The sequence below is a fragment of the Hypomesus transpacificus genome, unplaced genomic scaffold, assembly GCF_021917145.1.
Source record: "Hypomesus transpacificus isolate Combined female unplaced genomic scaffold, fHypTra1 scaffold_42, whole genome shotgun sequence".
Lineage (NCBI taxonomy): Eukaryota > Metazoa > Chordata > Actinopteri > Osmeriformes > Osmeridae > Hypomesus > Hypomesus transpacificus.
Window position 1 is genome coordinate 1,745,038 of NW_025813938.1, and position 26,460 is coordinate 1,771,497.

A 26,460-nucleotide genomic window follows, 5' to 3' on the forward strand; every position below is an offset into this window, starting at 1 on the left:
GGAAATTCTGAAAAATTCAAAGTATGCAAACCTGGGGATGTTGAACGTGTCGTTTGCGCAGAATCGTAAGAAGTTTGCCCTGTTGGCCGTCCACTCACTACGTCTGACTTTACGACAACAGCTTTGAGGGGAACGTGTGATATGACGTGGAGGTAGTGTTAGCTTCGATATCTTTCGATAACCTATAATGGAAAAAACTCTTTGTGAGAGCAGCTTGATTTAGTGTCACAGTTTGCCATCATCATCATCACAGGTAGGTAGTTTTTACCAGGAACACAAACCCAGAAGACGGGGAAATCTACTCTCTTCATCATGGACTCATCCACCTAGCTAAGCGGTAGCCTAGATAGCTTGCTAATCAACTGGTGTGGAATCTGCGAACGATGACTTTTCCTGTCAGAAACATCTTAAGGTTTTGCTGGAGACGTCACCTATCTGCCGATGATTGACAGGGCAGATCTTGGTAAGTTTGTCAAGGTAGAAGACACAGAAACCGAAGGTAGTTAGAGTAGCTAGTTTGCTAGCTAACTACTCTTCAGCCGGTTTAAGTGACAGCGTACCCACTCAGCTTGAAGAAGAGAAGGCGAGCTGTCAAAATGGGCTCGTTGTTCCGAAGTGAAGAGATGTGTTTGGCCCAGCTGTTTCTGCAGTCAGGTTCAGCATACGACTGTATCAGCGAACTAGGAGAAATGGGCCTTGTAGAATTCAGAGACGTAAGTAAATCAATAGAATATATCTTGCCGTTATTTTGCATGCAACCCACAATGGTTTGTTGTAAAAGTTAGTGCTGTGTGCTATGCTAGTTCTTCCACACACGAAGTGTGATTTGCCTTTTTTATGACCAACTGTAACGGTTAGCGTCCAAATGACACCTGTTATAAAAGTAGAGGTTTCTGGTTAGTCGACCCAAACCACTAAATGCTATAACTTCAATCTGGTGAACTGGAGTACTGCAAATCACCAGTAGACTGAGATAAGGGAAATGTTAAGACAGTTGTGTGCCATTTCACAATGAATGATGACCAGGTATTACTTCCTCTGTTGTAGCTCAATCCTAGTGTCAACTCCTTTCAACGGAAATTCGTCAGCGAGGTCAAAAAATGTGAAGAAATGGAAAGAATTCTAGGTAATGCACTGTTTGAAGAACACCACACTGTATTTTGTGTAAAGCACAAGATGGGCCTAATTGGATGCCAACGCCAGTAGATTAAATCTAGACCTAGAAAGAAACAAGACAGTTAGGGTGTTTCTCCCAGAGTAATTAAACTTGTCCCTAAGAGGATAGAGGTGATTTTATTCCTTTCCACACCTTCCTAAATTCACTCACAATCGGAAGCAGCAAGTTAAGATATTGACTCCACCGTCCTGCTTAGTCAGAGCTATACCTGATGTAATTGTGGAATGGGTTCAGGAAACGCTGAGTGTATTTTTAGATGTGAAAACAGACGTGTTTGTTTACTGACAACAAGTCTCACTCTCTGGCAGGTTACCTTTTGAGGGAGATCAAGAGGGCCGGTATCCCCCTGCCCGAGGACGAGGTGAACCCAGTGGCCCCTCTACCCAAGCACGTCCTGGTCATCATGGTAACCTTCCTTAACCCTGCCTTTCACTTGCCGCTCCTTATCCTGACATGCCTCTCCAACCACATAGGCTCCGCCCACATAGGCTCCGCCCACATAGTCAAGTTCCGCAACTTTTGTTCGTCCCAGGTTATGAGTTGTCAAGGTTAAATTAAACTCCTTTCGGAAATTCCTTGCGTGTCACGCAGCAATCGTCCAACAAACAAACAACCTGTGATGCCAACAAAGACAACAACAACACCAAGAACAAACAACAACACCAAGAACAAACAACAACACCAAGAACAAACAACAACAGAGGCTCATGGCTGTATGTGTGTTGTGGACTCCTGACTGTGTGTGTATGTTGTGTACTCTCCTGACCGTGTGTGTGTGTGTGTGTATGTGTGTGTGTGGGAGTCTAAACGTGGCTAAACGGTGAGGGAGTCGGGCTAGTAATCAGAAGGTTGCCGGATCGATTCCCCGCTGTGCCACATGATGTTGTGTCCTTGGGCAAGGCACTTCACCCTACTTGCTTCGGGGGGAATGTCCCTGTACTTACTGTAAGTCGCTCTGGATAAGAGCGTCTGCTAAATGACTAAATGTAATGTAATGTAATGTGTGTGTGTGTGTGCGTGCGTGTAGGAGCAGCTGCAGAGGCTGGAGGTGGAGCTTGGTGAGGTCACCAGGAACAAGGAGAAGCTGCAGAAGAACCTTCTGGAACTGACGGAGTACACGCACATGCTACGCATCACACGTAACTTTGTGCACCGAAGCGTCGAGGTTAGTGTCTGTCTTTCACTCTGTCTCTCTCTAGCTGTCTATTCTTCTCTCTATACCTCTCACTCTCTTTCCCGCTGGGTGTCAAGCTGGGAAAATCTGACACCTTTCGTTAACCGTCCGGTTCCGGAGCCCTGACCTCTGACCTCTGTCCCGTTCTTCTTCCTGTCTCAGCGAGAGCCCATGCAGGCCCAGTATGAGGAGTTCCCCTTCCTGGAGAAGGACGCCATGATGGACTACACCAGCATGCAGAGGCTAGGGGCCAAGTTAGGGTGAGGCATCGCTCTTGAACTCTTTCTGACTCGGTGCTGATTGGACGCTGTACTTGGAGGTGGGAGTGTGTGCGGGTCTCCTGTCTGACTGTCTGGTTCCGTCCTCCTGCAGGTTTATCTCGGGGCTGATTCAGAGGGTGAAGATCGAGGCGTTTGAGCGCATGCTGTGGAGAGTGTGTAAGGGTTACACTATACTCAGCTACTGTGAGATCGACGAATATCTGGAGGATCCCCACACAGTGAGTCCACCCCCACCCCTCAGCTTTCCTTTCTGCCACTTTCATTCACCTCACTGCGGGTTGCGTCCGAGAGTGAAATCAAGGGGTTGAAGAGAGAAATGTAGCAATAGTCATTCTGAGGAAAGCAGAAGTTAACCTTCCTGCGTTGTGACTTGGTTCAGGGGGAGCTGACCAAAAGCGTGGTGTTCCTCATCTCCTACTGGGGAGAGCAGATTGGACAGAAGGTCAAGAAGATCTGTGACTGGTAAATCTCAGACGTCTCCCTTTCACGGTCCAGCTAAAAGCTGAGTCATCCACCGTCATCATGCCTCTGAGCCGGGGTTTGATCAGCTGAGGGAAGAGTGTGTTTGTTTTTAATGCCTGTGCATCCCTCCCCAGCTACCACTGTCACCTGTATCCGTACCCCAACAGCAATGAGGAGAGGACCGACGTGGTGGAGGGCCTGAGGACTCGTATCCAGGACCTGCACACTGTAAGAACCAGGAATAACCCGTCTACCTGCCTGTCTACCTGACTGCTTGCCTATCTACCTGCCTGCCTGCCTGTCTGCCATCTCCCCATGTTTATCTATCTTAGCTGGAGCCGGTGTGGGGGGGCTCAGGGGGGCTCCTGGAGGGCTCCTGGAGGGGCTCCTGAGGGGGCTCCTGGGGGGGTTCATGCCGCTGTTCTGTGGAGCCGTGGTCTTCCTCGGGACATAACGTGTGCTCGACAGAGCGAGTCCTTCTAAAGCAGTCTAGCAGAAGGGAGCTCTCGATCCGTTCACGGTCGGTCTCGTGTGGTCACTTGATTAAGGCGGCTTCTGTGAAGCCCCTTCTGGAGGGGTTTTTCTCCTCACAGGGAGAGAAAAAGAGAAAGAATTGGATTAACCTTTTGGCCTGCACATGATCAACATGAGGTCCCAGCTGAAGGCATGCCCACATTCCCCCCTCACCCACTCCTCTCTTTTTCCTAAAACTTCTCATCCTCTGGTTTCCCCATCTAGCTGTAGTTATACCCCCATCTAGCTGTAGTTATACCCCCCTCTTAACACTTACCCCTTGTTACTGTGAATATACTTGAATCCTTCTGTGACGCAGACCCACACTGCCCCCTCCTGGTCTCCCCAGGTACTGCACAGGACGGAGGACTACCTGAGACAGGTGCTCAACAAGGCCTCTGAGTCCGTCTACACCTGGGTGATCCAGGTGAAGAAGATGAAGGCCATCTACCACATCCTCAACCTCTGCAGCTTCGACGTCACCAACAAATGCCTCATCGCTGAGGTGTGGTGTCCAGTCAACGACCTTCCGGCCCTGAGGGGGGCGCTAGAGGAAGGCTCGGTGAGTTAACATCCGGTCAGGATTCTAAAATGTGTTGAAGAAAAGGTTTTAGTCAGCCTCTTCACTAACGGAAAGTTAACCAAGTTAAATTATAAATAAAGTAAAGTAAGCAAACAGCGCTTGATCGGCCATGACTGACATCAATGCAGCAAACCACGAGAAGCTGGAATGTCCGACTTCACAGAGCCGTTTTCAACTCCTCCCCGACTGCAAGCGGCTACTCTCGCCGGTCATTTCATGCAGCCGCAGTCCATGTCGAACGCACCTTTTGTGTTGTCGGAGCAGGAAGTGTGAGTGTTTGTGTTGTCGGAACAGGAAGTGTGAGTGTTTGTGTTGTCAGAACAGGAAGTGTGAGTGTTTGTGTTGTCGGAACAGGAAGTATGAGTGTTTGTGTTGTCGGAATAGGAAGTGTGATTGTTTGTTGCGTCAAAACAGGAAGTGTGAGTGTTTGTGTTGCATCAAAACAGGAAGTGTGAGTGTTTTATGTTGTCGGAACAGGAAGTGTGAGTGTTTGTTTTGTCGGAACAGGAAGTGGTAGTGTTTGTGTCGGAACAGGAAGTGGTAGTGTTTGTGTTTGTGTCGGAACAGGAAGTGGGAGTGGTTGTGTTTGTTTCAGAACAGGAAGTGGCAGTGTTTGTGTTTGGCAGTGTTTGTTTGTGTTGGAACAGGAAGTGGCAGTGTTTGTGTCGGAACAGGAAGTGGTAGTGTTTGTGTTTGGGGGTGTTTGTGTTTGTGTCGGAACAGGAAGTGGCAGTGTTTGTGTTTGGCAGTGTTTGTGTTTGTGTCGGAACAGGATGTGGTAGTGTTTGTGTTTGTGTCGGAACAGGAAGTGGCAGTGTTTGTGTTTGGCAGTGTTTGTGTTTGTGTCGGAACAGGAAGTCGCAGTGTTTTTGTTTGGAAGTGTTTGTGTTTGTGTCATAACAGGAAGTGGCAGTGTTTGTGTCGGAACAGGAAGTGGCAGTGATTGTGTCGGAACAGGAAGTGGCAGTGTTTGTGTTTGTGTCAGAACAGGAAGTGGCAGTGTTTGTGTTTGGCAGTGTTTGTGTTTGTGTTGGAACAGGAAGTGGCAGTGTTTGTGTCGGAACAGGAAGTGGCAGTGTTTGTGTTTGGCAGTGTTAGTGTCGGAACAGGAAGTGGCAGTGTTTGTGTCTGAACAGGAAGTGGCAGTGTTTGTGTTTGGCAGTGTTTGTGTTTGTGTCGTAACAGGAAGTGTTATTGGTTGTTGTCGGAACAGGAAGTGTGAGTGTTTGTGTTGTCGGAGCAGGAAGTGTGAGTTTTTGTGTTCTCGGAACAGGAAGTGTGAGTGTTTGTGTTGTCGGAACAGGAAGTGTGAGTGTTTGTGTTTCGTCAAAACAGGAAGTGTGAGTGTTTGTGTTGCGTCGAAACAGGAAGTGTGAGTGTTTGTGTTGTCGGAACACGAAGTGTGAGTGTTTGTGTTGCGTCAAAACAGGAAGTGTGAGTGTACGTGTTGTCGGAGCAGGAAGTGTGAGTGTTTGTGTTGTCGGAGCAGGAAGTGTGAGTGTTTGTGTTGTCGGAACAGGAAGTGTGAGTGTTTGTGTTGTCGGAACAGGAAGTGTGAGTGTTTGTGTTGCGTCGAAACAGGAAGTTTGAGTGTTTGTGTTGTCGGAACAGGAAGTGTGAGTGTTTGTGTCGTCGGAACAGGAAGTGTGAATGTTAAATTTTTTCAGCAATTTCTGTTGTTTTTTGGCACAGGCACAATCCTCGCCCCTGACCTAGTTTTGGAACTGGGACATTGTTGTGTTTAGAAAGAGAGGGAGGTAGCATTGATCTTATCATAGCTTCCCTCTGGATGGTTTTAGTTTTATTGATTCAACCGCTCAAGTCAAAGAGGCAGTGAGGTCAAACAGGCAGAATACCTCTGGGCTTGTTGTGTTCGCTATTACATTACGGCCTAATATGCGGAATTAAAGCCACAGCCCATTCAATATGCACCCTAAGGGAGTTAGGCTTGAGTTCAGACGGCGAGTGAGGCCTGTCTGTCAGGCTTTTCAAAGAGTAACCTTCATACAAGATGGCTTCTTCTTACTTTTTATTTCCGTGCCCTGAGTCTGCGTTCCACATTCCACATAGCAGCGTGGTAGCTCCCGAACCGACCCACCTACGTAACTTCACAGCGTCTAACGTTCTTCTAACGTTTTTCTCCTGTCACAGAGGAAGAGTGGAGCCACGGTGCCTTCCTTCGTCAACCGTATCCCTAGCAACGACACTCCGCCCACGCTGGTACGGACCAATAAGTTCACCTCTGGCTTCCAGAACATAGTGGAGGCCTACGGGGTTGGAACCTACAGAGAAGTCAACCCAAGTAAGCCTTTGACCCCGCCCCCCTGAGTGATGCTTTGTCTGGGATGACTGCTCTCTGCGTGGCCTCTAGGCTCTGGTCAGTGTTTCTCTGACAGTGTCCCCCCCCCCCAACAGCCCCGTATACGATCATCACGTTCCCCTTCCTGTTTGCGGTGATGTTTGGGGACCTGGGTCACGGCGTGATCATGTCTCTGTTTGCCTTCTGGATGGTTCTGTACGAGAACAACCGCAAACTGAAGCGCACCAGGAACGAAGTAAGAATGTCGGGAAAGCCTAACAATCTAGAACAATCTAGAACAGCCCAACCTGGGGGCCGCAGCCAACTAGTGGTCTGTTAGGGTAATGCAGGTGGGCTGCCAAACCAATGAAAATATTTATATATATACTGTTGGTAAATGATTATTAAAATTCTTACTTAAAATTATATTTTGCCTTTAATTCATCATGACTGAAGCGCCAATAGTTACGCTTGGAACGTTGTCGACTCTAGAATCTAGATCCTGACATGATCCTGCCTGCTAGATTCCATTAATCGGTGCTGTTACTGAGTTGTGTTTGTGTTCACGTAGATCTGGAACATCCTGTTTGAGGGCCGCTACATCATCTTCATGATGGGGCTGTTCTCCATTTACACGGGCCTCATCTACAACGACTGCTTCTCCAAGTCCCTCAACATCTTTGGCTCGGGCTGGAGCGTGGGGGCCATGTACAGGGGCGGAGTGTGGTCGTGAGTAGCCCTCCTCCTCCTAGACCACCTCCCCTCCTCCTCCTCCCACCACCTCCCCTCCTCCTCCGCCTCGCCCTCCTCCTCCCCTCCCCCCCCCCCCCCCCCTCCCCCTCCTCCTCCTAGGTCTCCTCCTCTGACCCAGGCAGTGACAGGTCAGCTTCTAAACCTTTCCTGTGGTGGTTTTTTGTCTTGTTAAAGGGAAGCTGTGGTCAGGGGCAGTTCTACTCTTTCCCTTGATCCCAACGTCACAGGCGTCTTCAAGGGACCCTACCCTCTAGGCATCGACCCGGTATGTGCTTCTTTATGATTCATATATGTGGTGACATTTCTATGATTGAATGTCTGAGGTCAGAAGAAATTGTCTTTATCTGTTTATTCTTGCAGCAAGGAGGAGCAATTCTAAAACAGTACCATAAATAATGTCTGGTGTAGAAGGGCTCTCTCTCTCTCTTTTTTATACAGTATTTCCAGACAGTTACATCATTAGTTCAGTAGTTCATGTCTATTGAAAGAAGTACTCTTCAATAAACAGAAAGTAAAAAGGGTAAATAGGTTGCAGAACTGAATACAGATGCTCAATATTAAAAACATATCTTGAGACAACAGAAGGAGAACTTGTCAGCAAAAATCCCTGGAGTATGGTCAAAACAACCAGGGTTAAAGAGTCAGATTTGTTAAACGTTTGTCAGCACAAACGTTAAAACCTCAGCAGGCCAAAGAATATTATAGACATCTTAAAGAATAGTAATTTTCTATTACATATACAACCCCCCAATAAGTAAATAAATAAAGCAGAAAAAGCTCCCTCCCTCCGTCAGAAACCCCTGCTCAGACTCCAGGTACGTGTATGCAGCTGATTTGTTGGTCCTCCGACCTGCAGATCTGGAACTTGGCATCCAACCGCCTCACGTTCCTCAACTCCTACAAGATGAAGATGTCTGTGATCCTGGGGATCTGCCAGCTCAGCTTCGGGGTGGTCCTCGGCGTCTTCAACCACCTGTGAGTGACGGACCCTTAAGTCCACAACAGCTCAATTAAAAAAAGACAGATCAACTGACAGCTATCTGTCCTGAACGCTGTCTTATCTTGTCTATCTGTCCTTAAAGCAGTCTTATGTTGTCCATCTGTCCTGAACGCTGTCTTATCTTGTCTATCTGTCCTGAAAGTGGTTTCATCTGTCATCAGGCACTTTAGGAACAGGTTCAACATCATCTTGGTCTTCATCCCAGAGCTGCTCTTCCTGCTGTGTCTGTTTGGCTACCTGGTCTTCATGATCGTCTACAAGTGGCTGGCCTTCTCTGCGCACACCTCCAGAGACGCCCCCAGCATCCTCATCCACTTCATCAACATGTTCGTCATGCAGGACAACGGTGTGCAGCCCCTCTTCCCAGGACAGGTATGAAGCCTCCATAGACTGCACAGCGCTCCTATGGACCAGTGCACAAAGCGTTGATTTTCAAAATGGCGGTTGGCTCCACCAATCAGATCAGTCAGATGGGGTCATGTGACATGTCGCCCCCTGCCCCCCCCCCCCCCTTTACAGAGAGGTCTCCAGGGGTTCCTGCTGGTTGTTGCCATGCTAAGCGTGCCTGTGCTGTTGCTAGGGAAACCGGTCTACCTCTACTGGCTGCACAACGGCAGCACCCGCCTGGGGATGTACAGGGTGAGGCTACGTGTGTGTGTGTGGGTGTGTAGGAGGATGTGTGTGCGAAGGCGGGGGTGTGTGTTTGGGGGGGTGGTGGTGGCGTGGGTCTGATTTAGTGTGTTAACCATATACCACAATAGATTATTGCTTGTTCTAACTGACTGTCTCTCTCTCTCTGTTCGCTGTGTGTGTGTGTGCACGCGCTCAGGGCTACGAGCGTGTGCGTCGCGGCAGTGAGGAGGAGCTGTCCCTGCTGAGGGCCAGTGACATGGAGGAGGGCAGCGATCTGTCCAGCAGCAAAGACACGCAAGCACAGGAGGTACACACACACTCATACATTGTGCACTGATGAACTTACTGTAGTTGTGTCAGTGACTGAATAAAGGGTGTTTTTGTTTGTGGCAGTTTGACTTTGCGGATGCGTTCCTGCACCAGGCTATCCACACGATAGAGTACTGCCTGGGCTGCATCTCCAACACAGCCTCCTACCTGAGGCTCTGGGCCCTCAGCCTGGCACATGCCCGTGAGCACCACACACACACACACACACTCTCTCAGACACACACATGTTTGAGCTGTAAACGATGGCTTCTCTTCATGGTCTGTGTGTGTGTGTGTTCTCCCACAGAGCTGTCAGAGGTGCTGTGGTCCATGGTGATGCGTGTGGGTCTCCATATGGACACCAGCCTGGGGATTGCGTTTCTGGTGCCTCTGTTTGGGCTGTTTGCCGTCCTCACTGTGTCCATCCTGCTGGTCATGGAGGGGCTGTCGGCCTTCCTCCACGCCCTCAGACTGCACTGGTGCGTTACCAGCATGCAGTCCTACACAGCCCTACACAGTCCCACACAGCCCCACACAGTCCTACACAGCCCCACACAGTCCTACACAGTCCCACACAGTCCCACACAGCCCTACACAGTCCTATACAGCCCCACACAGTCCTACACAGTCCTACACAGCCCCACACAGTCCTACACAGCCCCACACAGTCCCACACAGCCCTACACAGTCCTATACAGCCCCACACAGTCCTACACAGTCCTACACAGCCCCACACAGTCCTACACAGCCCCACACAGTCCTACACAGCCCTACACAGTCCTATACAGCCCCACACAGTCCTACACAGTCCTACACAGCCCCACACAGTCCTACACAGCCCCACACAGTCCTACACAGCCCTACACAGTCCTACACAGCCTAAAATAATAATAATAAACTGGAAGGAAATGTTATAATTTTGTGCTTAATGATCGGTGTTTGTGCCCACAGGGTGGAGTTCCAGAATAAGTTCTACAGCGGTGCAGGATTCAAGTTTATTCCCTTTGCCTTCTCCCTGCTGCCCTCCAGCTTCGAGCATGACGGCTTGCTGTGAAGGAGCTCCGACGCCCTGCACACAAACACAGCCAGGACAGCTCCACGGACACAATGCTCACACTTTCTTTTGTACTATTCGCACTGACTGCCTTATAGAAGTACAACCAAATGTTAGCATATTTTGCTCTGTTTTCAGTGTGTGGATATTGACGTGTAAGGATTTTTTTTTCTTCTACATTTTGCAAAACGGAAGAAAAAAAGAATGTAGAGATCTGGCATTATTAGAACAGTGGTGGGATATGATATGGTTTGAAAGGAGATCAAGGTTGAAACCACAGCGATCCCAATCGAATGTTTCCATACTGTGAAGCGAACTGCAGTCAGGATGTCCACACACGTTGCCTTTCCCTTCCCTGCGGAACTTTTTCTCCAAACCGGCACATTCCATGGAGGGAATTGAAAAGACTGCGATTTAGCACCGAAAGAAGGAACCGATAATCTCACCGTGCCCATTAACCTTCAGCTGGATAATGTTGTTTAACATGTTTGTGAATGGTATTTTACCCTTTCGACAAATCACGAATGAGTATCATGCATTTGTTATTGGATTTGTGTCAATGGGGTGTTCGTTCCTCGTGAGAGGAGCGGAGCTTGTTGGTTTTAATTGTGTTTTTTTGCAGTACATGTGATTACTGTGTAACGCTGACTTTTATAGGGGAAGGGGGGGAAGGAGGGAGGGGATGATGGGGGGGAGGGGATGGGGGGGGGGGGAGGGATGGGGGGGGGGGATGGGGGGCGGGAGGGGATGATGGGGATGGGAGGGTTGACCATGTCACTGGAAACTAACTTTTTTGCCTAGATGAAGTTGTGATTTATTTATCACTATAGAAACGAAAACATGTCCAAATACTGTTTGGTAAAATACTTCTATCTATTACAACCACTAATTCTTCTGGACGTGTTGTGTGAGAAATAATCATTGGTAACACTCAATGGTGTATTGTTGTTGAGGGGTTGTAAATGTCGTCTAATGCAGTATGCGTAAATGATTTGGAATCTTATTTATTTAGAGAAAACAACTGGTTCATTAAGAAATCGTTAAACACTAATTTTCATGTTGATACATTCCTATATTTTGCATTTGCTGGATTGTTTTTTATCTTATACGGTTGAAAATGTCAAAATGTGTCTTGTCAATAAAGTTGATTTCATCTTAATTTCTTGTATCTGAAGTTTGGAATCCAAGTGCGTGTTGTGTTTTTGCGACACCTGCTGCACGCTCAGCACAGCGCTTTTGCTGGGAAGTTGACATGTTGCCATGGCAATTTAAGCACGAGAACCACTGTTGGTGTACTTGTCAGTTGAAGAAGCTGCTGTATTGAATGAACAAACTTTACATTATTCTTTTAGTTGACTGGTTGAATAACGATACATTTAAATGCTACTGCTCGTTTAAATTAAGCTAGATATCATGTCGGACGATCCACGGGTGCAGTGGATTAGAAACCGCGTATACTCTTGTTTTTATTTTCCTGAACCAGGTTGTTTTGAGGAATTGCTTAGTCGAGGAGATGGAGAAGAAGAGCAAAAGATTATCCGGTTTCTGAATGAAGTCACAGATGAAGAAGCAGCGTCTACTCTACTGTTCTTCAAAGGCGTCAGGGAGGAGGAGATTGAAGTGGAAATCCCTATTGGTATGTAACTTAATGTTGATGGTTAGCTACAGTACATTTGTATAGTTAGTTCGGTAATAAACGACGATTGCGTTAGCTACGGTAAACAGCCAGCTAGCTACTTTTTTACATTTCTATGAACCCTGTGAAGATCTCTCGCAGTCTGCTGAGGATGAGGATGACAGCCTGCCCGGAGCATCCAAATCTCCTGGAACACCTGCGTCAGAGAGTGAAAAATCTCCCGGAGAGAGTAGGTCATTCATTGGACCTAGCTAGCTGCAACTTCAAACCCACCACACTCACCTTCCCTTACTGACGTCAAATTTTCGGTGAAGTGGATAAAGTTAAAAGTCACTCTAAACTTACTGTAGCTACTATACTGAATGTAACGCCAACCTATAGACCAGCTTAATAATAGCCAACCAATTCAGTTATCTTCCTGTCTTCATTGAACACCATGTAAATCTTGAAAAACTGCTACCAACGTTTACCGAAGCGTTTCTATGACCACAGAAAAGAAGAAAAGGAAAGATTCTGAGGTCTCGCGTGCTTCGGAGGCCGTCAGCAAAGACTCTCGTGGTTTGGATGAGATCAGAGCAGAGGGTCTCTCCAAGACGGGTGACAAAGAAGACACCCTCTTACCTGTAAGAAATACCATCTTCACAGCCTCTTTCATGCTTTTAATGTTTACACCGGGAAAGCAATCACTGGTTTAGTAATTAAGAGCTGTTATACTGTTCCTAGATTACAGTAAGGTACTATCCTAGAATCCGAGAATAGTGACTGCAAAAAGTCTAGGGTTTTACAACACCTGCTGTGTGCTGTAGTAGTAAATATTTGCCCTGTATATGATTAAATAAATAAGACAGGTACCGTGTGTCTGGTTGTGTGTCTGTAGAGGATTGAGGTCCAGGTGGTGTACCATGTGGAGCTTCATGTAGCAGTCAACAATGTGCCAGAGAAGTTCATGAAATCCAACATCTTGTACTTCCTGAGGAACACCAGAGGTGAGAGAGAGCTTCCTGTAACGCCGTGTGTCTGTGTCGCGTCGGCATGCGCCTCATAGCCTGATGGGGGTTCTCCTTTCCAGAAACCATCATCGAACCCACTGATCTGAGCGAGGCCAACAATCTGATGCCCAAGCTCCTAGAGATGGGCATGCTGCATGGATACTCCCTGCTGATGCTGAAGGACATGCTGACACATGTGTGTGGACGGAGGGTAGACCCCTCTCACCCCTCCCTCATACCCCAGCATGCTCTCTAATGACTACCCGTACCTTGTCACCCCTCCCTGCTACCCCACACCAACCCTGACCTCTCTGCTGTCTCAGGTGTACATCCCAATGCTCTCGGTCAGTCAGCTAAAGCTCACCGATGGAGGCTACCAGCAGGGGGCGGTAGCCACCAAGGACCAGGACGCTGGTGGAGACGCGGAGGGGGAGCGGCCCGTGGAGTCTCGAGGGATGCTCATGATCCGGGACGAGCTGCTCAACAGCGCTCACAAGTTCCTGGGTCACATCGACAGGACCCTCCAGCAGCTGGAAGGTTTGTGGGGCTGTGTTTTGGGATGCGACCTAGTCGGTTTTGTCGAGGTCCAGTTGGAGATGAGGGGGCGGCTTCCCTGTGGCTCGCACACCACACAGGCTAAGGCCCTTACCGCAGTTGCCCAGGTTTGATTCCAGCCCTGGGCATCACTGCCTGTCAACCCCTTTCTCCCCTCCCTGCCCTTCCTGTCTCTCTACACACTGTCACTATCAAATTAAAGCTTGTTTGCCCCCCCCCAATACTGACACAGTAAGATGAGACAGTGGTGTGTTTCCGGCAGGTGATATTAAGCTGCACATCCCAGAGTTGGACCAGGAGGCTGAGGTGGAGGCACTGCTGGCCTCACCAGAGGTGTTGGAGAAGCTGGAGCAGTGTGTGATGAACTGGCAGACCCAGATCACCATCGTGATCGAAGAACAGCAGAAAAAGAAACCGCAGGTAAACCACGGGTTTCCACTCCTTCAGCGAGTCTTCTCGGAGCAGTTTTCTAGAATGGGATCCCGTCCCCGTATGGGCGGAGCCAGGAGGAAGCTCTGCTGACGACTGACATGATGCCAGCTGTGACGTCATGGTTTCAGCCGTCGTGTTTGATGGTGTCCTGGCCATCCGTCTCAGCCTCTCTCAGCCCTGGTCCTCAGGGCCCCCTGTCCTGCATGCTCCAGATGTTTCCCTGCTCCCACACACCTGGTTCAGATGAACGGGTCGTTACCAGGCTTCTGCTGAGCTTCATAACGACCCGTTCATCTGAACCAGGTGTGTGGGAGCAGGGAAACCTCTAGAACAGGGGTGTCAAACATACGGCCCGCGGGCCGGAACCGGCCCCCAAGGAGGTTCGATCAGGCCCGCAGGATAATTTGAAAGTGGAAAAAATGCATAAAAGACATGGAATTAATATTTTTAAATCGCTGTAATTCATGGATTATCCGCTAAGGGGCGCACTCTTTCCATCAGAGTAGAAGACAAGCCGCATCACTGAGACAGACTGAAAACAGCAGACGGTATCAATTAATACCTTGGTCTCTACTAGGGATGGGCGAACGATGCCTTGTGAAGCTTTGGTGGTTTCTTCCGGATTGTGCCGGCCCAAAGAGCCGAACTATCGGCGCTTTGAAAATGAACAGCGTCATCTAGCAGCCGTTTAAACTGGCTGAATGAGGCGTAGTGGTTGTCTCCAACGGTAGACTACCCTACGTTATTCAATATTTAATTAAGGCTACATGTGTTCATTTTGATCTGATATTAGTGCTCACACATTAAAATGTTGTGATACATCCGTAGGCCTTTAGAATTATGTCATTTTCTCACAGTAAAAGTTAAAGAATATCGTACGAGATTCACTGGACTGGGGCGCGAACTTGGGATCCCAGATTCGCATTAACAATATGTAACCGTACAACGCTTTAACCAACTACACCACCGAAGAGATCATTACTTGTTAAAGCGGTTGGACGGACTTTATACGATATGGTCTTTATATCAATTAAACTAGATAACACAGAAGAAAGACATGATATTTTGGTTATTTATAGCAGAGTATGGTATAATTTTGATGGTCCGGCCCACTTGACATCTCCCTAGGCCGTATGTGGCCCACGATGCGAAATGAGTTTGACACCCCTGCTCTAGAACATGCAGGACAGTGGACCCTGAGAACCAGGGCTGAGAGGGTCTGATCCAGCCCACCTCTGCCCTTCCCTTCCAGGCTCCGGGTCCCATGGCGGAGATCGACTTCTGGCGGGAGCGCACAGCCATCCTGAGCGCTGTGAGCGAGCAGCTCAAACTGCCCGTGGTGAAGAAGATCCTGGAGGTGATGGTCCGAGCCGACCCCGTCACCGTCCAGAACCTGGACCTCACCGTGACGGAGCTGGCCAAGCACCACGTGGAGTCTGTTGAGAACGTGCGCTTCCTCAGCACGCTGGAGAGGCACTTCAAGGTGGGTCAGACCTCCTCCACCATCGCCCCCTGCTGGCCGCTTAGAGAACAGCATGGTGACAGCGGAGACACAGCTGCTTTTCAGAACGGTTTCATCGATGGCGTCGTCAGAATTCAAATGAAATGTAATGAGTGTGGTCCTCTTGACCTGTTGTCTCTGAGCGTTGTGTAAACCCTGTTCCCTCCGTGTCAGAACCTGGCCACGGGGCTCGACTTTGGCGTCATCCTGGACACCATCCCCCTGATGATGAACGGCCTGCGGATGGTGTGGATCATCTCCAGCCACTACAACAGGGACGAGCGCATGGTCCCTCTCATGGAGCGCATCGCCTGGGAGCTGGCGGAGCGCGTCGCCCGCGTCGTCAACGTGCGCACGCTCTTCAAGTGAGGGAACCCGGTCCTAATATCCAGAGTTATCTTCCTATACTCTACCCCCTAACCCCTGCCCTCCACCCATACCCCCTACCCCCTGCCCTCTACCCCCTAACCCCTGCCCTCCACCCATACCCCCTAACCCCTACCCTCCTACCCTTTCTCTGTATCTTGGGTGAGATTCTAACTGTTATTCTCTGACGCACAGAGACAAAAGGGAGGTGGCCCAGACCAAAGCCCAGGACGGCAGGAGGGTTCTGGACCAGTGGAAGGTCTGTTACTTCGAGGTGCGGGCTAAGATCGAGACCTCCGGCAGAGACCCGCGCTGGGAGTTTGACCGGAAGAAGCTGTTTGAGAAGACGGACTACATGTCCTCCATCTGCCAGGACCTGTACAGCGTCCTGCAGGTCAGTGCAGCCTAACCACCAAGCACAAACAGCGTGAACACACCACCAAACCCCCTGCATGCTGCGTGCGTTGACACCCTCCTCCGCTCGCTCGCCCAGATTCTGGAGGAGTTCTATAATATCTTCGGCTCGGAACTGAAGGCTGTGACTGGAGATCCGAAGCGCATCGATGACGTGCTGCGCTGGGTGGACAGCCTGGTGGTGCCGATCGAGGAGCTCAGCTTTGACCCCTTCAACATCCGCAAGATGGGCAGCTGGAGGATGATCATGCAGGACTTCAAGTCCAAAGTTCAGGTGAGTTCCCTACTCCAGACATCCCTGGCTGTTGTCCTTCAGTTTCCCTCCCCCGTCTGTCATCCCCCTCCCTCATCCTGCCACTCTCTCCCCCTCAGGCCATCGAAGCAGAGGCCATCAACTTCATCGACCAGTCCTTCAAGACCCTGCGCTCGGCATCCGCTGCCTTCGACATGCTGCTCAAGTTCAAACACATCCGCTCCAGAGATGCCATCAACAACCAGATGATGCAGAAGTTCAACGACATCCTGGTCCAGTACTGCAAAGAGGTCCTAGACAAAACCAGCTCAACACAATGCCTTATTCTGGTCACTGATATCAACCTCATTTCATTTCATACTTTAATTCATTTATCCAAAGCGATGAGCAGGGTGGGGGAAACAGGAACCTGACACGCTCTACCCACCGAGCTATCTGACTCTGCATGACTGTCTGCAGGAGTCATGATGGTGCTGTGATGTTTTGTGTTTGTGTTGCGGGGGGGTAGGTGGACATCATCAGTGTGATATTCATGAAGAACAAGGCCAACCCTCCGCTGAATAAGAACCAGCCGCCTGTGGCCGGGGCCATCTACTGGGAGCGATCCCTCTTCCACAACATCAAGATCACCATCATCCGCTTCCTGGAGGTCCCTGAGATGCTGGAGAGTGAGCAGGGCAAGCTGGTGAGCACACAGCAGGAGAGGGGAGGGCAGGAGGGGAGGAGCACACAGGAGGGGAGGGGAGGAGGAGCACACAGGAGGGGAGGGGAGGAGGAGCACACAGGAGGGGAGGGGAGGAGGAGCACACAGGAGGGGAGGGGAGGAGGAGCACACAGGAGGGGAGGGGAGGAGGAGCACACAGGAGGGCAGGAGGGGAGGAGCACACAGGAGGGGAGGGGAGGAGGGGAGTGGAGTGGGCTCTTCTGAAGTCTGTTCTGTTTCCCTCTCCCTACTGTCTCCCTCTTTCTCACCCCTCCTCTCTCATTTCCCCCCTCCTCCCCATCTCTCCCTCCCCCTCTGTCCCTCTCGTCCTCCATTCTTCTGTCCCCTCCATCTCTCTCCTCCCTCCCCTCAGGCCAAGGCTAAGTACCTGCAGCTGAGGCTGCGGATGAAGGAGTACGAGGTGGAGAAGTTTGCCCGCTGGCGTGACGAGACAGAGCACGTCCTGCCCCTGCTGATGAAGCGCCCCCTGCTGGTGGTGACGAGCAGCTCTGGGCTAGTCCCTGGAGACCAGGGGCCCACCGACACAGTCAGTACCACACACACTGAACACAAGCTCATCTTCCATGTCACCACTTGGATTTTTAATGCACTTTTTTATGTCCTTTATTGATCTTTTTCTTGCTTTTTTATTAACTTTGAAGTGCCCCTCGACAATGAAGCAAGCACAATCAGTTCACAATCACAATCAATTCAGTACATTGTTATAGTTATAGAATCAATCAGAACAGTGCAATGATATTATGATCTGTTCTCCTTGTGATCTGCCATTTTTAGAATGCCTTCCTTTTTCTCTCTTTCCCCTCCCCTCTGATGGCCCAGGGTTCCAAGCAGGAAGTGGAACGAGGCGTGCGCTACACGGTGAACTTTGCCCCCGAGCTTAAGGAGATCATCTCTGAGACCAAGTACCTGGAACAGCTAAGCTACTCTGTTCCTGAGCTGGCCCGCAATGTGGCTCTGCAAGAGGACAAGTTCCTCAGGTGATGATGACACAGCATGAAAACCCTCCTCTAAATACCTTTTAAAATAGAAAAACCTTCTTCAAACACGTGGTGGTACTTCCGAGTACCAGCAGGTGAGCTGTGTTTGAGGCCTGTGGTGACTTCCACAGCTGTGTCTGAAGCCTGTGGTGACTTCCACAGCTGTGTCGGAGGCCTGTGGTGACTTCCACAGCTGTGTCGGAGGCCTGTGGTGACTTCCACAGCTGTGTCGGAGGCCTGTGGTGACTTCCACAGCTGTGTCGGAGGCCTGTGGTGACTTCCACAGCTGTGTCGGAGGCCTGTGGTGACTTACACAGCTGTGTCTGAGGCCTGTGGTGACTTCCACAGCTGTGTCGGAGGCCTGTGGTGACTTCCACAGCTGTGTCGGAGGCCTGTGGTGACTTATACAGCTGTGTCTGAGGCCTGTGGTGACTTACACAGCTGTGTCTGAGGCCTGTGGTGACTTATACAGCTGTGTCTGAGGCCTGTGGTGACTTATAGAGCTGTGTCTGAGGCCTGTGGTGACTTATACAGCTGTGTCTGAGGCCTGTGGTGACTTATAGAGCTGTGTCTGAGGCCTGTGGTGACTTATAGAGCTGTGTCTGAGGCCTGTGGTGACTTATAGAGCTGTGTCTGAGGCCTGTGGTGACTTATAGAGCTGTGTCTGAGGCCTGTGGTGACTTATAGAGCTGTGTCTGAGGCCTGTGGTGACTTATAGAGCTGTGTCTGAGGCCTGTGGTGACTTATAGAGCTGTGTCTGAGGCCTGTGGTGACTTATAGAGCTGTGTCTGAGGCCTGTGGTGACTTCCAGGTACGTGGACGACCTGAAGAATCTGGTAAACCGCTACCAGGCCCTGATGGACGGGCTGAACGATGCCGAGTTCTCCCTGCTGGCTGAGCAGATCCATGAGCTGAGGAGGGTGATACGCTCCGGGCACAAGAGGCTGAACTGGAACGCTCTAGGTACCCTACATCTAGGCTCTGTACACATATGATCCGCCTGCTGTGGAACCAGGGCTTGAAGCTCTGAAGAACCCCCTCCTTCAACCCTGGTCGCCAGCAGGGTTCATGACAATGCTGTTCAAAAGTCTAGATGTTGGAATGTTTGTAGAATTGAGTGTGTGTAGGAGGATTCAGAGATGTGCATATCTAACCCCAACCCAGGGATCTCAGAGTTCATCAACCGCAGCACCCAGGCTGCTTCCAAGTTCGAGTCGCTCGTCAACCAGATCCAGAAGAACGAGCGGGACATCGACGCCAAGCTGCAGTCCATGGAGACGGCCAACCTGTTCAAGTTCCCCGCTCCGGACAGACCCGACGGCCTCCCAGGTACTCTGATCCCTTCAGCCAGCGCTTTCACCAGGGCAACGCCTGGATCTACCAGCCACAGGTTAGGGAGTTAGCAGGAAGTGACATCTCTCACGTGTGCACGCGCTGTTTTGGTAGGAGTGAAGGAGTTCTGTGAGCTGGTCCAGCGAGAGCGAGCCAAGGACATGAACCTGCTGAGCAGGAAGTACACTGCTATTGGTCCCCTGCTCACCAAGATGGAGAGCCTGGTGATGCACACCAACAGTGGGCGAGCCCAGCGCATGGAGCACTACTACAGCTACTGGGAGCACAAGATCTTCCACTCGCTCACCAGGATGGTGCTCAAGTGAGCGGCCGGCGTGGGCGTGGCCGTGGGCGTGGCCGTGGGGTCGGGCCAGGAGGTGGGAGGAGTCATTAGCTGTTTGCTTTCTGCACTTGTTTCCTTGTAGGAACATCAACACGTTCAACATGGCCTTGATGGGGAGCACGCCTCTGTTCCAGATCGACGCCATCCTGTCCGCCCCTGAGATCGTGCTGCACCCCAAGAACAGTGAGGTGTACCGCCTCCTCATGCAGTCTGTGCGGGACTGTGTGGAGAGTACCAAGGTGGGTCCTCTCTCCTAGCAACCGCATCATCCCACACCTCCACCACCTGATGGGCTCAAGTAAACCTGCGCCTCCCCCCTCCTTCCCTTACATCCTCCCCCCTCCCTCCCTTACGTCCTCCCCCCTCCCTCCCTTACGTCCTCCCCCCTCCCTCCCTTACATCCTCCCCCTCCCTCCCTTACATCCTCCCCCCTCCCTCCCTTACATCCTCCCCCCTCCTTCCCTTACATCCTCCCCCCTCCTTCCCTTACATCCTCCCCCCTCCTTCCCTTACATCCTCCCCCCTCCCTCCCTTACATCCTCCTCCCTCCTTTACATCCTCCTCCCTCCCTCCCTTACATCCTCCTCCCTCCCTCCCTTACATCCTCCCCCCTCCCTCACTTCTGTCCCCCCACCCCCTCTCTTCCATTCCCCCCTCCCTCCCCCCCCCCTCAGAGGTTTGTGCGCTGGATGCACGGCTCCTGTCTGGAGTGTCCTCCGCAGCGCGTGGACGGCGAGGACGAGCCGGTGGTGCTCAGCTTCTACTCGGACGTGTGCCAGCAGCCTCAGGTCAACGAGCGCGCCACCGCCGTGTCCCAGAACGCCCAGCGGCTCCTTGCCGCCGCCGGCCGCTACCTCAACCGCTGGAAGCGCTACCGGCCCCTCTGGAAGCTGGACAAGGCCATCGTCATGGAGAAGTTTGCCGCCAAGCGCCCCTCATACGTCACCTACGACGACAAGCTGCAGTTCTACGCGCGGGTCAGCCAGGAGGTGTCCCAGCAGCCCCTGGCCAAGGACGAGCATGTGATCCGGGTGAACCTGGAGCCCCTGGCTCGCACGGTGCAGGAGAACGCCCAGGCCTGGGTCAGCTCCCTGGGCAGGCTGCTCAACACCTCAGCCCGCCAAGACCTCTTCAGCCTGCGCGACCAGCTGCTGGTACTGCCCTGTGGCACGCTAACACACGCTCCGTGCTAAGCTCTCACCTCACTAACCCTGGCCCTCTGCACTGAAAACATCATCTGTGGAGCTGCTATAATGCTAAGCTCTCACCTCACTAACCCTGGCCCTCTGCACTGAAAACATCATCTGTGGAGCTGCTTTAATGCCAAGCTCTCACTGCCGTGTGGCTGTCCTGTGTGTTTGCTCCCAGCTGCTGTCAGACAACCTGAAGAGAGACCCCGGCTCCCTTGAGGACCTCAAGTTTGTCCTGGGCAACATCTCGGACATCCGGGCCATGTCCCTGACGGTGGAGCTGCGCTTCACAGACATCCAGGAGAGATACAGGACCCTGGCCATGTACCACATCCAGGTAGGGCCTCCTCCAGGACCCTGGCCATGTACCACATCCAGGTAGGGCCTCCTCCAGGACCCTGGCCATGTACCACATCCAGGTAGGGCCTCCTCCAGGACCCTGGCCATGTACCACATCCAGGTAGGGCCTCCTCCAGGACCCTGGCCATGTACCACATCCAGGTAGGGCCTCCTCCAGGGGCTGGACCAGCTCTGAGCTGGACTCACCCTCTCTCACTGACCTGCCGTGTTGTGGGAAAAGAGTGTTCCTGAAAGCTTGTTGAAACAGATTAAACAAGTGCTTGATACGTGTTTGCATGCTGGTTTCGTATATACGTATATCCACATCCTGATTCTTTAGTGTCATGTACTCTGTGTGGTGTTGGGCCTGAGTAGACATGATCCAGGTGTGACGTTGTCCTGGGCTGTGGGTGGGGCCAGGTGTGACGTTGTCCTAGGCTGTGGGTGGGGCCAGGTGTGACCTTGTCCTGGGCTGTGGTTGGGGCCAGGTGCTGGAGGAGGAGCAGCAGCTGGTGGGCAGCATCGGGCAGCAGTGGAGCCTTCTGTTCTCAGAGGCCAGACAGGTGGACCGCAGCCTGGGCCGCGTGAAGAAGACCTTCACCGAGGTCAGACGCCGTAAACACACAGCCCTCTGTGTCCTCTACAGCAGCCTGGTCCTCAGGGCCCCCTGTCCTGCATGTTCTAGAGGTTTCCCTGCTCCAACACACCTGGTTCAGATGAACGGGTCGTTATGAAGCTCAGCAGAAGCCTGATAACGACCCGTTCATCTGAACCAGGTGTGTTGGAAGAGGGAAACATGCAGGACAGGGGGTCCCTGAGGACCAGGGTTGAGAGAGGCTGCTCTCAGTCATCGACATGCTAAGATTTAGATTGACATCCAAATACATATAGAGCAGCAACAGAGCAGGGGTGCCAGTTACAAACCATGTCCTGCCCTCTCCTCCTCCCAGATCACCAAGACTCAGACAGAGGAATACAAACAGGAGCTGGGCATCTTTGCAGAGAGCTTCAACATGCACGGCCCCGGGGCCGTGGGAGACGACTTGGAGAAAGGTACGCCCCCCCCCCCCCCCCCCCCTCCTCGTACGACACGACATCCTCTCTACCGGCCGCATGCACACACGTGCATGCACAGGCGCTCAAACATTCCTTCCTGTTCAGGAGTGGCCGTGATGGTCACCTACGAGAAGGAGCTGGCTGTGGTCGAGGCTAACCGCCAGGAGCTGGCCAATGCAGAGAAGCTGTTCGACCTGCCCATCACCATGTACCCAGAGCTGCAGAGCGTGCAGAAGGAGATGAAGGGGCTCAGGCAGATCTACGAGATCCACAGCAGCCAGAAGGTGGGAGTCTGGAGGAGAGGTCTGAGGGTGTTTATCCTCCGCATCACCAGAGGTATTACAGCCAGGTGTGTGTGTGTGTGTGTGTGGTCCAGGCGGCCAAGGCAGAGTGGTCTCAGACGCTGTGGGTGAACCTGAACATCCAGGTCCTGCAGGATGGTGTGGAGGGCTTCACCCGCAGCCTGAGGAAGCTGCCCAAGGAGGTGAGGGCTCTGCCGGTGGCCTTCTTCCTGGAGGGGCGCATGAAGGAGTTCAGGGAGTCCCTGCCCCTCCTGCTGGACCTGAAGAACGAGGCCCTGAGAGACAGGTCTGTCCTACAACCAAACATTTGAAAGGTTTAAAAAAGCTGTACCCCTAGGGTTCTCTGTTGTCTTTCTTCCTCTCCTTTCACTACGTGTGTGTAATACAAAAAAAAGATTTGAAAGGTCTTGAAACATTTTTGAATAAAACATTTTTTTATTATTATTATAAACACAATTTTGCATCGTTGATAACATGTTGTGTGTGTGTGTGTGTGTGTGTGTGGTTCCTTCAGACACTGGAGAGAGCTGATGGAGCGTACAGGGACCAGCTTTGAGATGAACCCAGACACCTTCACCCTGGAGAACATGTTCGCCATGGAGCTGCAGAAGTACGGCAGTGTCATCGGAGACATCGTCACCTCGGCCGTCAAGGAGCTCAGCATCGAGAAGGCAAGAAGAAGAAGAAGGCTCCCTCAGCCTCACTTCCCTCAGCCTCACTTCCCTCAGCCTCACCTCCCTTAGCCTCACCTTCCTCAGCCTCACCTCCCTCAGCCTCACCTCCCTCAGCCTCACCTCGCTCAGCCTCACCTCGCTCAGCCTCACCTCCCTCAGCCTCACCTCCCTCAGCCTCACCTCCCTCAGCCTCACCTCGCTCAGCCTCACCTCCCTCAGCCTCACCTCCCTCAGCCTCACCTCCCTCAGCAGGGGGGCTGGACCAGCCTCCCTCAGCCTGGTCCTCAGGGACGCCCTGTCCTGCATGTTCGTATGTTTCCCCTGTCCTGCATGTTCGGATGTTTCCCCTGTCCTGCATGTTCGGATGTTTCCCCTGTCCTGCATGTTCGTATGTTTTTCTGCTCCAACACACCTGGTTCAGATGAACGGGTCGTTACCAGGCTTCTGCTGAGCTTCATAACGACCCACAGTTAGTAACAAACGTTGTTTGTTTGTACTTCTGGTGTGTGTGTGTGTGTGTGTGAGCCCAGGGGGTAAAGGAGGTGGTGGACACCTGGGAGAGCATGAAGTTCACGGTCCAGCGCTACTTCAAAGGCACCCAGGAGCGAGGCTCTGTGCTGGGCGCGGTGGACGACATCCTGCAGAGCCTGGACGACAACGCCATGAACCTGCAGAGCATGGCGGGCAGCCGCTTCGTAGGGCCCTTCCTGTCCACCGTGCAGCAGTGGGAGAAGAGCCTGTCCATGATCAGCGAGGTCATCGAGGTCAGTCTCACCATCTGGGAAGATCATGAGGTCGCAGGTTCAAATCCACCCCGTGCCCAGGATAGAGACTGTCTGCTGGACGAACCCATGGCGTGATGTGAATGTTGACGTGTGGAGCATGGGCAGGTGTTGGTTGTCCAGCTCCACGGTGCTGAACTCAGGCTGGTGGGAGGTGATGGTGATGATGTTCCTGTGTCCAGGTGTGGATGCTGGTGCAGAGGAAGTGGATGTACCTGGAGAGCATCTTCATCGGGGGGGACATCCGCTCACAACTCCCTGAGGAGGCTAAGAAGTTTGACAACATCGACAAGATGTTCAAAAAAGTGAGGACCTCCACCATGAACCAATCAGAGTGTCAGCCTCACCAGCACTCTGAAAGCCTGGTCTCACAGCCTGCTCCTGCAGTGCCTCCAGTGTGTGTGACGTGTGTGTTTGTGTGTGTGTGTAGATCATGAGCGACACGGTCAGGGACCCAGGGATCAAGAGGTGCTGCCTGGTCCCTAACCGCCTGTCAGAGCTGCAGGCTCTGAGCGAGGGCCTGGAACGCTGTCAGAAGAGCCTCAACGACTACCTGGACTCCAAACGCAACGCCTTCCCTCGCTTCTTCTTCATCTCCGACGACGAGCTGCTCAGCATTCTGGGAAGCAGTGACCCCACCTGTGTCCAGGAGCACATGATCAAGGTGACTTGATCACCCTCATCCTCACCCTCGACCCTCACCCCTGTCCTTACCTTCGTCCTCACCCTCTCATCCTCACCCTCGACCCTCACCCCTGTCCTTACCCTCGTCCTCACCCTCTCATCCTCACCCTCGACCTTCACCCCTGTCCTTAACCTCATCCTCATCTTCACCCTCTCAACCCTCCCCCTCACCCCCTCTCTCCCTCCCAGATGTATGACAACATTGCGGCCCTGCGCTTCGACGTGGGGGCCAACGGCGAGGTGGTGGCGGGGGCTCTGGTGTCGGCCGAGGGGGAGGTGATGGACCTGAGGCCGGCGGTGCAGGCCGAGGGCCGGGTGGAGGAGTGGATGACCGGGGTGCTGCTGGAGATGAGGAGGACCAACAGGCTCATCACCAAGGACGCCATCTTCCACTACTGTGAAGACAGGGGCAGGTCAGGAACGCCCTCACTTGGATCAAGGCCATGTACACAGGGGGGGGCTGTAGGGGGGGGGGGGGTGAACGGGGCGGGGGAGCTCTTGGTTTGTCGTTAAATGCTCTACCCACTAAGCTAAACCCACCCCTCAGTGTGTTTTGGAGCCTTCCCTGAAACAGACGTGAAGCCGTGCTTCAGGATGGCGACCCCAGCCTCTGTGTTACTGTGCTTGTGCCTCAGGGTGGACTGGATGCTGCTGTACCAGGGCATGGTGGTGCTGGCCGCCAACCAGGTGTGGTGGACCTGGGAGGTGGAGGACGTCTTCAACAAGGTGAAGAAGGGCGACAAGCAGGCCATGAAGAGCTATGCCAAGAGGATGCACCAGCAGATCGACGAGCTGGTGACCCGCATCACCCAGCCCATGAAGAAGAACGACCGGCGCAAGATCAACACGGTGCTCATCATAGACGTCCACGCCAGGGACATCGTGGACAACTTTGTCAGGGACAGGTGAGGGGGGGGGGGACCGCTGACTGGACGTGCTGTCAGAGCATTACAAACTGACCTGTGTGTTTTCCCCTGGGTTCTGTGTTCCCCTGGGTTCTGTGTTCCCCTGGGTTCTGTGTTCCAGCATCATGGACGCGCGGGAGTTTGAGTGGGAGAGCCAGCTGAGGTTCTACTGGGACCGGGAGCCAGACAACCTGTTTGTGCGCCAGTGCAGCGCCAGCTTCTCCTACGGCTACGAATACATGGGTCTGAACGGACGTCTGGTCATCACCCCTCTGACTGACCGCATCTACCTCACCCTCACCCAGGTGGCTCCCTGCAGCCTCCCCCCAGGCCTCGGGCCTCTCACAACTCTTAACCTTGAACCTGTCTCTTCCTCTGTAATCTCTGGACACAGCTCTGTGAATGACCATATACCTGTGTGTGTGTGTCCCCAGGCCCTGTCCATGTACCTGGGGGGGGCCCCCGCAGGGCCGGCTGGTACAGGGAAGACTGAGTCCACCAAGGACCTGGCCAAGGCCCTCGGCCTGCTGTGTGTGGTCACCAACTGTGGAGAGGGGATGGACTACATGGTAGGAGCCACGCCCACAGGGCTGCACAAGGCTGCACAGGGCTGCACAGGGCTGCAACGCTCTCCATCAGGAGATACTTAGGGCTCTCCTAAATACAGTGATGTTCTCCTCTTCCAATCCTCCTTCCATCCCTCTCCCCCCTCCCCCAGGCGATGGGGAAGATCTTCTCGGGGCTGGCCCAGTGTGGAGCCTGGGGCTG

At 52.3% G+C, this 26,460-nt stretch overlaps 2 protein-coding genes across 3 annotated transcripts in view; both read left to right on the plus strand.

Annotated features, from left to right (window-relative positions):
- The first annotated feature begins 55 nt into the window (after nt 1–55).
- atp6v0a2b (ATPase H+ transporting V0 subunit a2b) lies at nt 56–10,444 on the plus strand. Of its 2 annotated transcripts, XM_047016667.1 has the most exons (21): nt 56–463; nt 569–713; nt 1,048–1,126; nt 1,486–1,583; nt 2,205–2,342; nt 2,514–2,611; nt 2,724–2,850; nt 3,012–3,094; nt 3,229–3,322; nt 3,957–4,169; nt 6,342–6,492; nt 6,606–6,745; nt 7,061–7,218; nt 7,417–7,507; nt 8,099–8,217; nt 8,404–8,614; nt 8,762–8,881; nt 9,072–9,182; nt 9,269–9,386; nt 9,492–9,663; nt 10,136–10,444. In XM_047016667.1, the coding sequence occupies exons 2-21, from the start codon at nt 597–599 to the stop codon at nt 10,236–10,238; spliced, it is 2,541 nt and encodes an 846-aa protein (XP_046872623.1). In that variant the 5' UTR covers nt 56–463; nt 569–596; the 3' UTR covers nt 10,239–10,444. The 2 variants fall into 2 exon arrangements, with proteins under 2 accessions (XP_046872623.1, XP_046872624.1); XM_047016668.1 differs by lacking the exon at nt 569–713 and having other exon boundaries at nt 58–463.
- A 1,207-nt stretch (nt 10,445–11,651) lies between these two features.
- dnah10 (dynein axonemal heavy chain 10) overlaps nt 11,652–26,460 on the plus strand; it is a 15,621-nt gene continuing 812 nt past the window's right edge. Inside the window, exons 1-33 of the mRNA XM_047016605.1 lie at nt 11,652–11,874; nt 12,367–12,497; nt 12,752–12,860; nt 12,944–13,059; nt 13,187–13,400; nt 13,681–13,838; nt 15,103–15,333; nt 15,526–15,716; nt 15,913–16,111; nt 16,211–16,405; nt 16,504–16,674; nt 16,893–17,069; nt 17,461–17,634; nt 17,928–18,085; nt 18,897–19,048; nt 19,250–19,414; nt 19,532–19,739; nt 19,843–19,999; nt 20,435–20,914; nt 21,129–21,287; nt 21,778–21,894; nt 22,240–22,342; nt 22,451–22,629; nt 22,722–22,933; nt 23,162–23,318; nt 23,852–24,085; nt 24,286–24,408; nt 24,534–24,767; nt 24,977–25,200; nt 25,423–25,692; nt 25,814–25,997; nt 26,127–26,261; nt 26,411–26,456. Coding sequence (XP_046872561.1) covers nt 11,652–11,874; nt 12,367–12,497; nt 12,752–12,860; nt 12,944–13,059; nt 13,187–13,400; nt 13,681–13,838; nt 15,103–15,333; nt 15,526–15,716; nt 15,913–16,111; nt 16,211–16,405; nt 16,504–16,674; nt 16,893–17,069; nt 17,461–17,634; nt 17,928–18,085; nt 18,897–19,048; nt 19,250–19,414; nt 19,532–19,739; nt 19,843–19,999; nt 20,435–20,914; nt 21,129–21,287; nt 21,778–21,894; nt 22,240–22,342; nt 22,451–22,629; nt 22,722–22,933; nt 23,162–23,318; nt 23,852–24,085; nt 24,286–24,408; nt 24,534–24,767; nt 24,977–25,200; nt 25,423–25,692; nt 25,814–25,997; nt 26,127–26,261; nt 26,411–26,456 — 5,986 coding nt within the window. The remainder of the gene's footprint in view (nt 11,875–12,366; nt 12,498–12,751; nt 12,861–12,943; nt 13,060–13,186; nt 13,401–13,680; nt 13,839–15,102; nt 15,334–15,525; nt 15,717–15,912; nt 16,112–16,210; nt 16,406–16,503; nt 16,675–16,892; nt 17,070–17,460; nt 17,635–17,927; nt 18,086–18,896; nt 19,049–19,249; nt 19,415–19,531; nt 19,740–19,842; nt 20,000–20,434; nt 20,915–21,128; nt 21,288–21,777; nt 21,895–22,239; nt 22,343–22,450; nt 22,630–22,721; nt 22,934–23,161; nt 23,319–23,851; nt 24,086–24,285; nt 24,409–24,533; nt 24,768–24,976; nt 25,201–25,422; nt 25,693–25,813; nt 25,998–26,126; nt 26,262–26,410; nt 26,457–26,460) is intronic.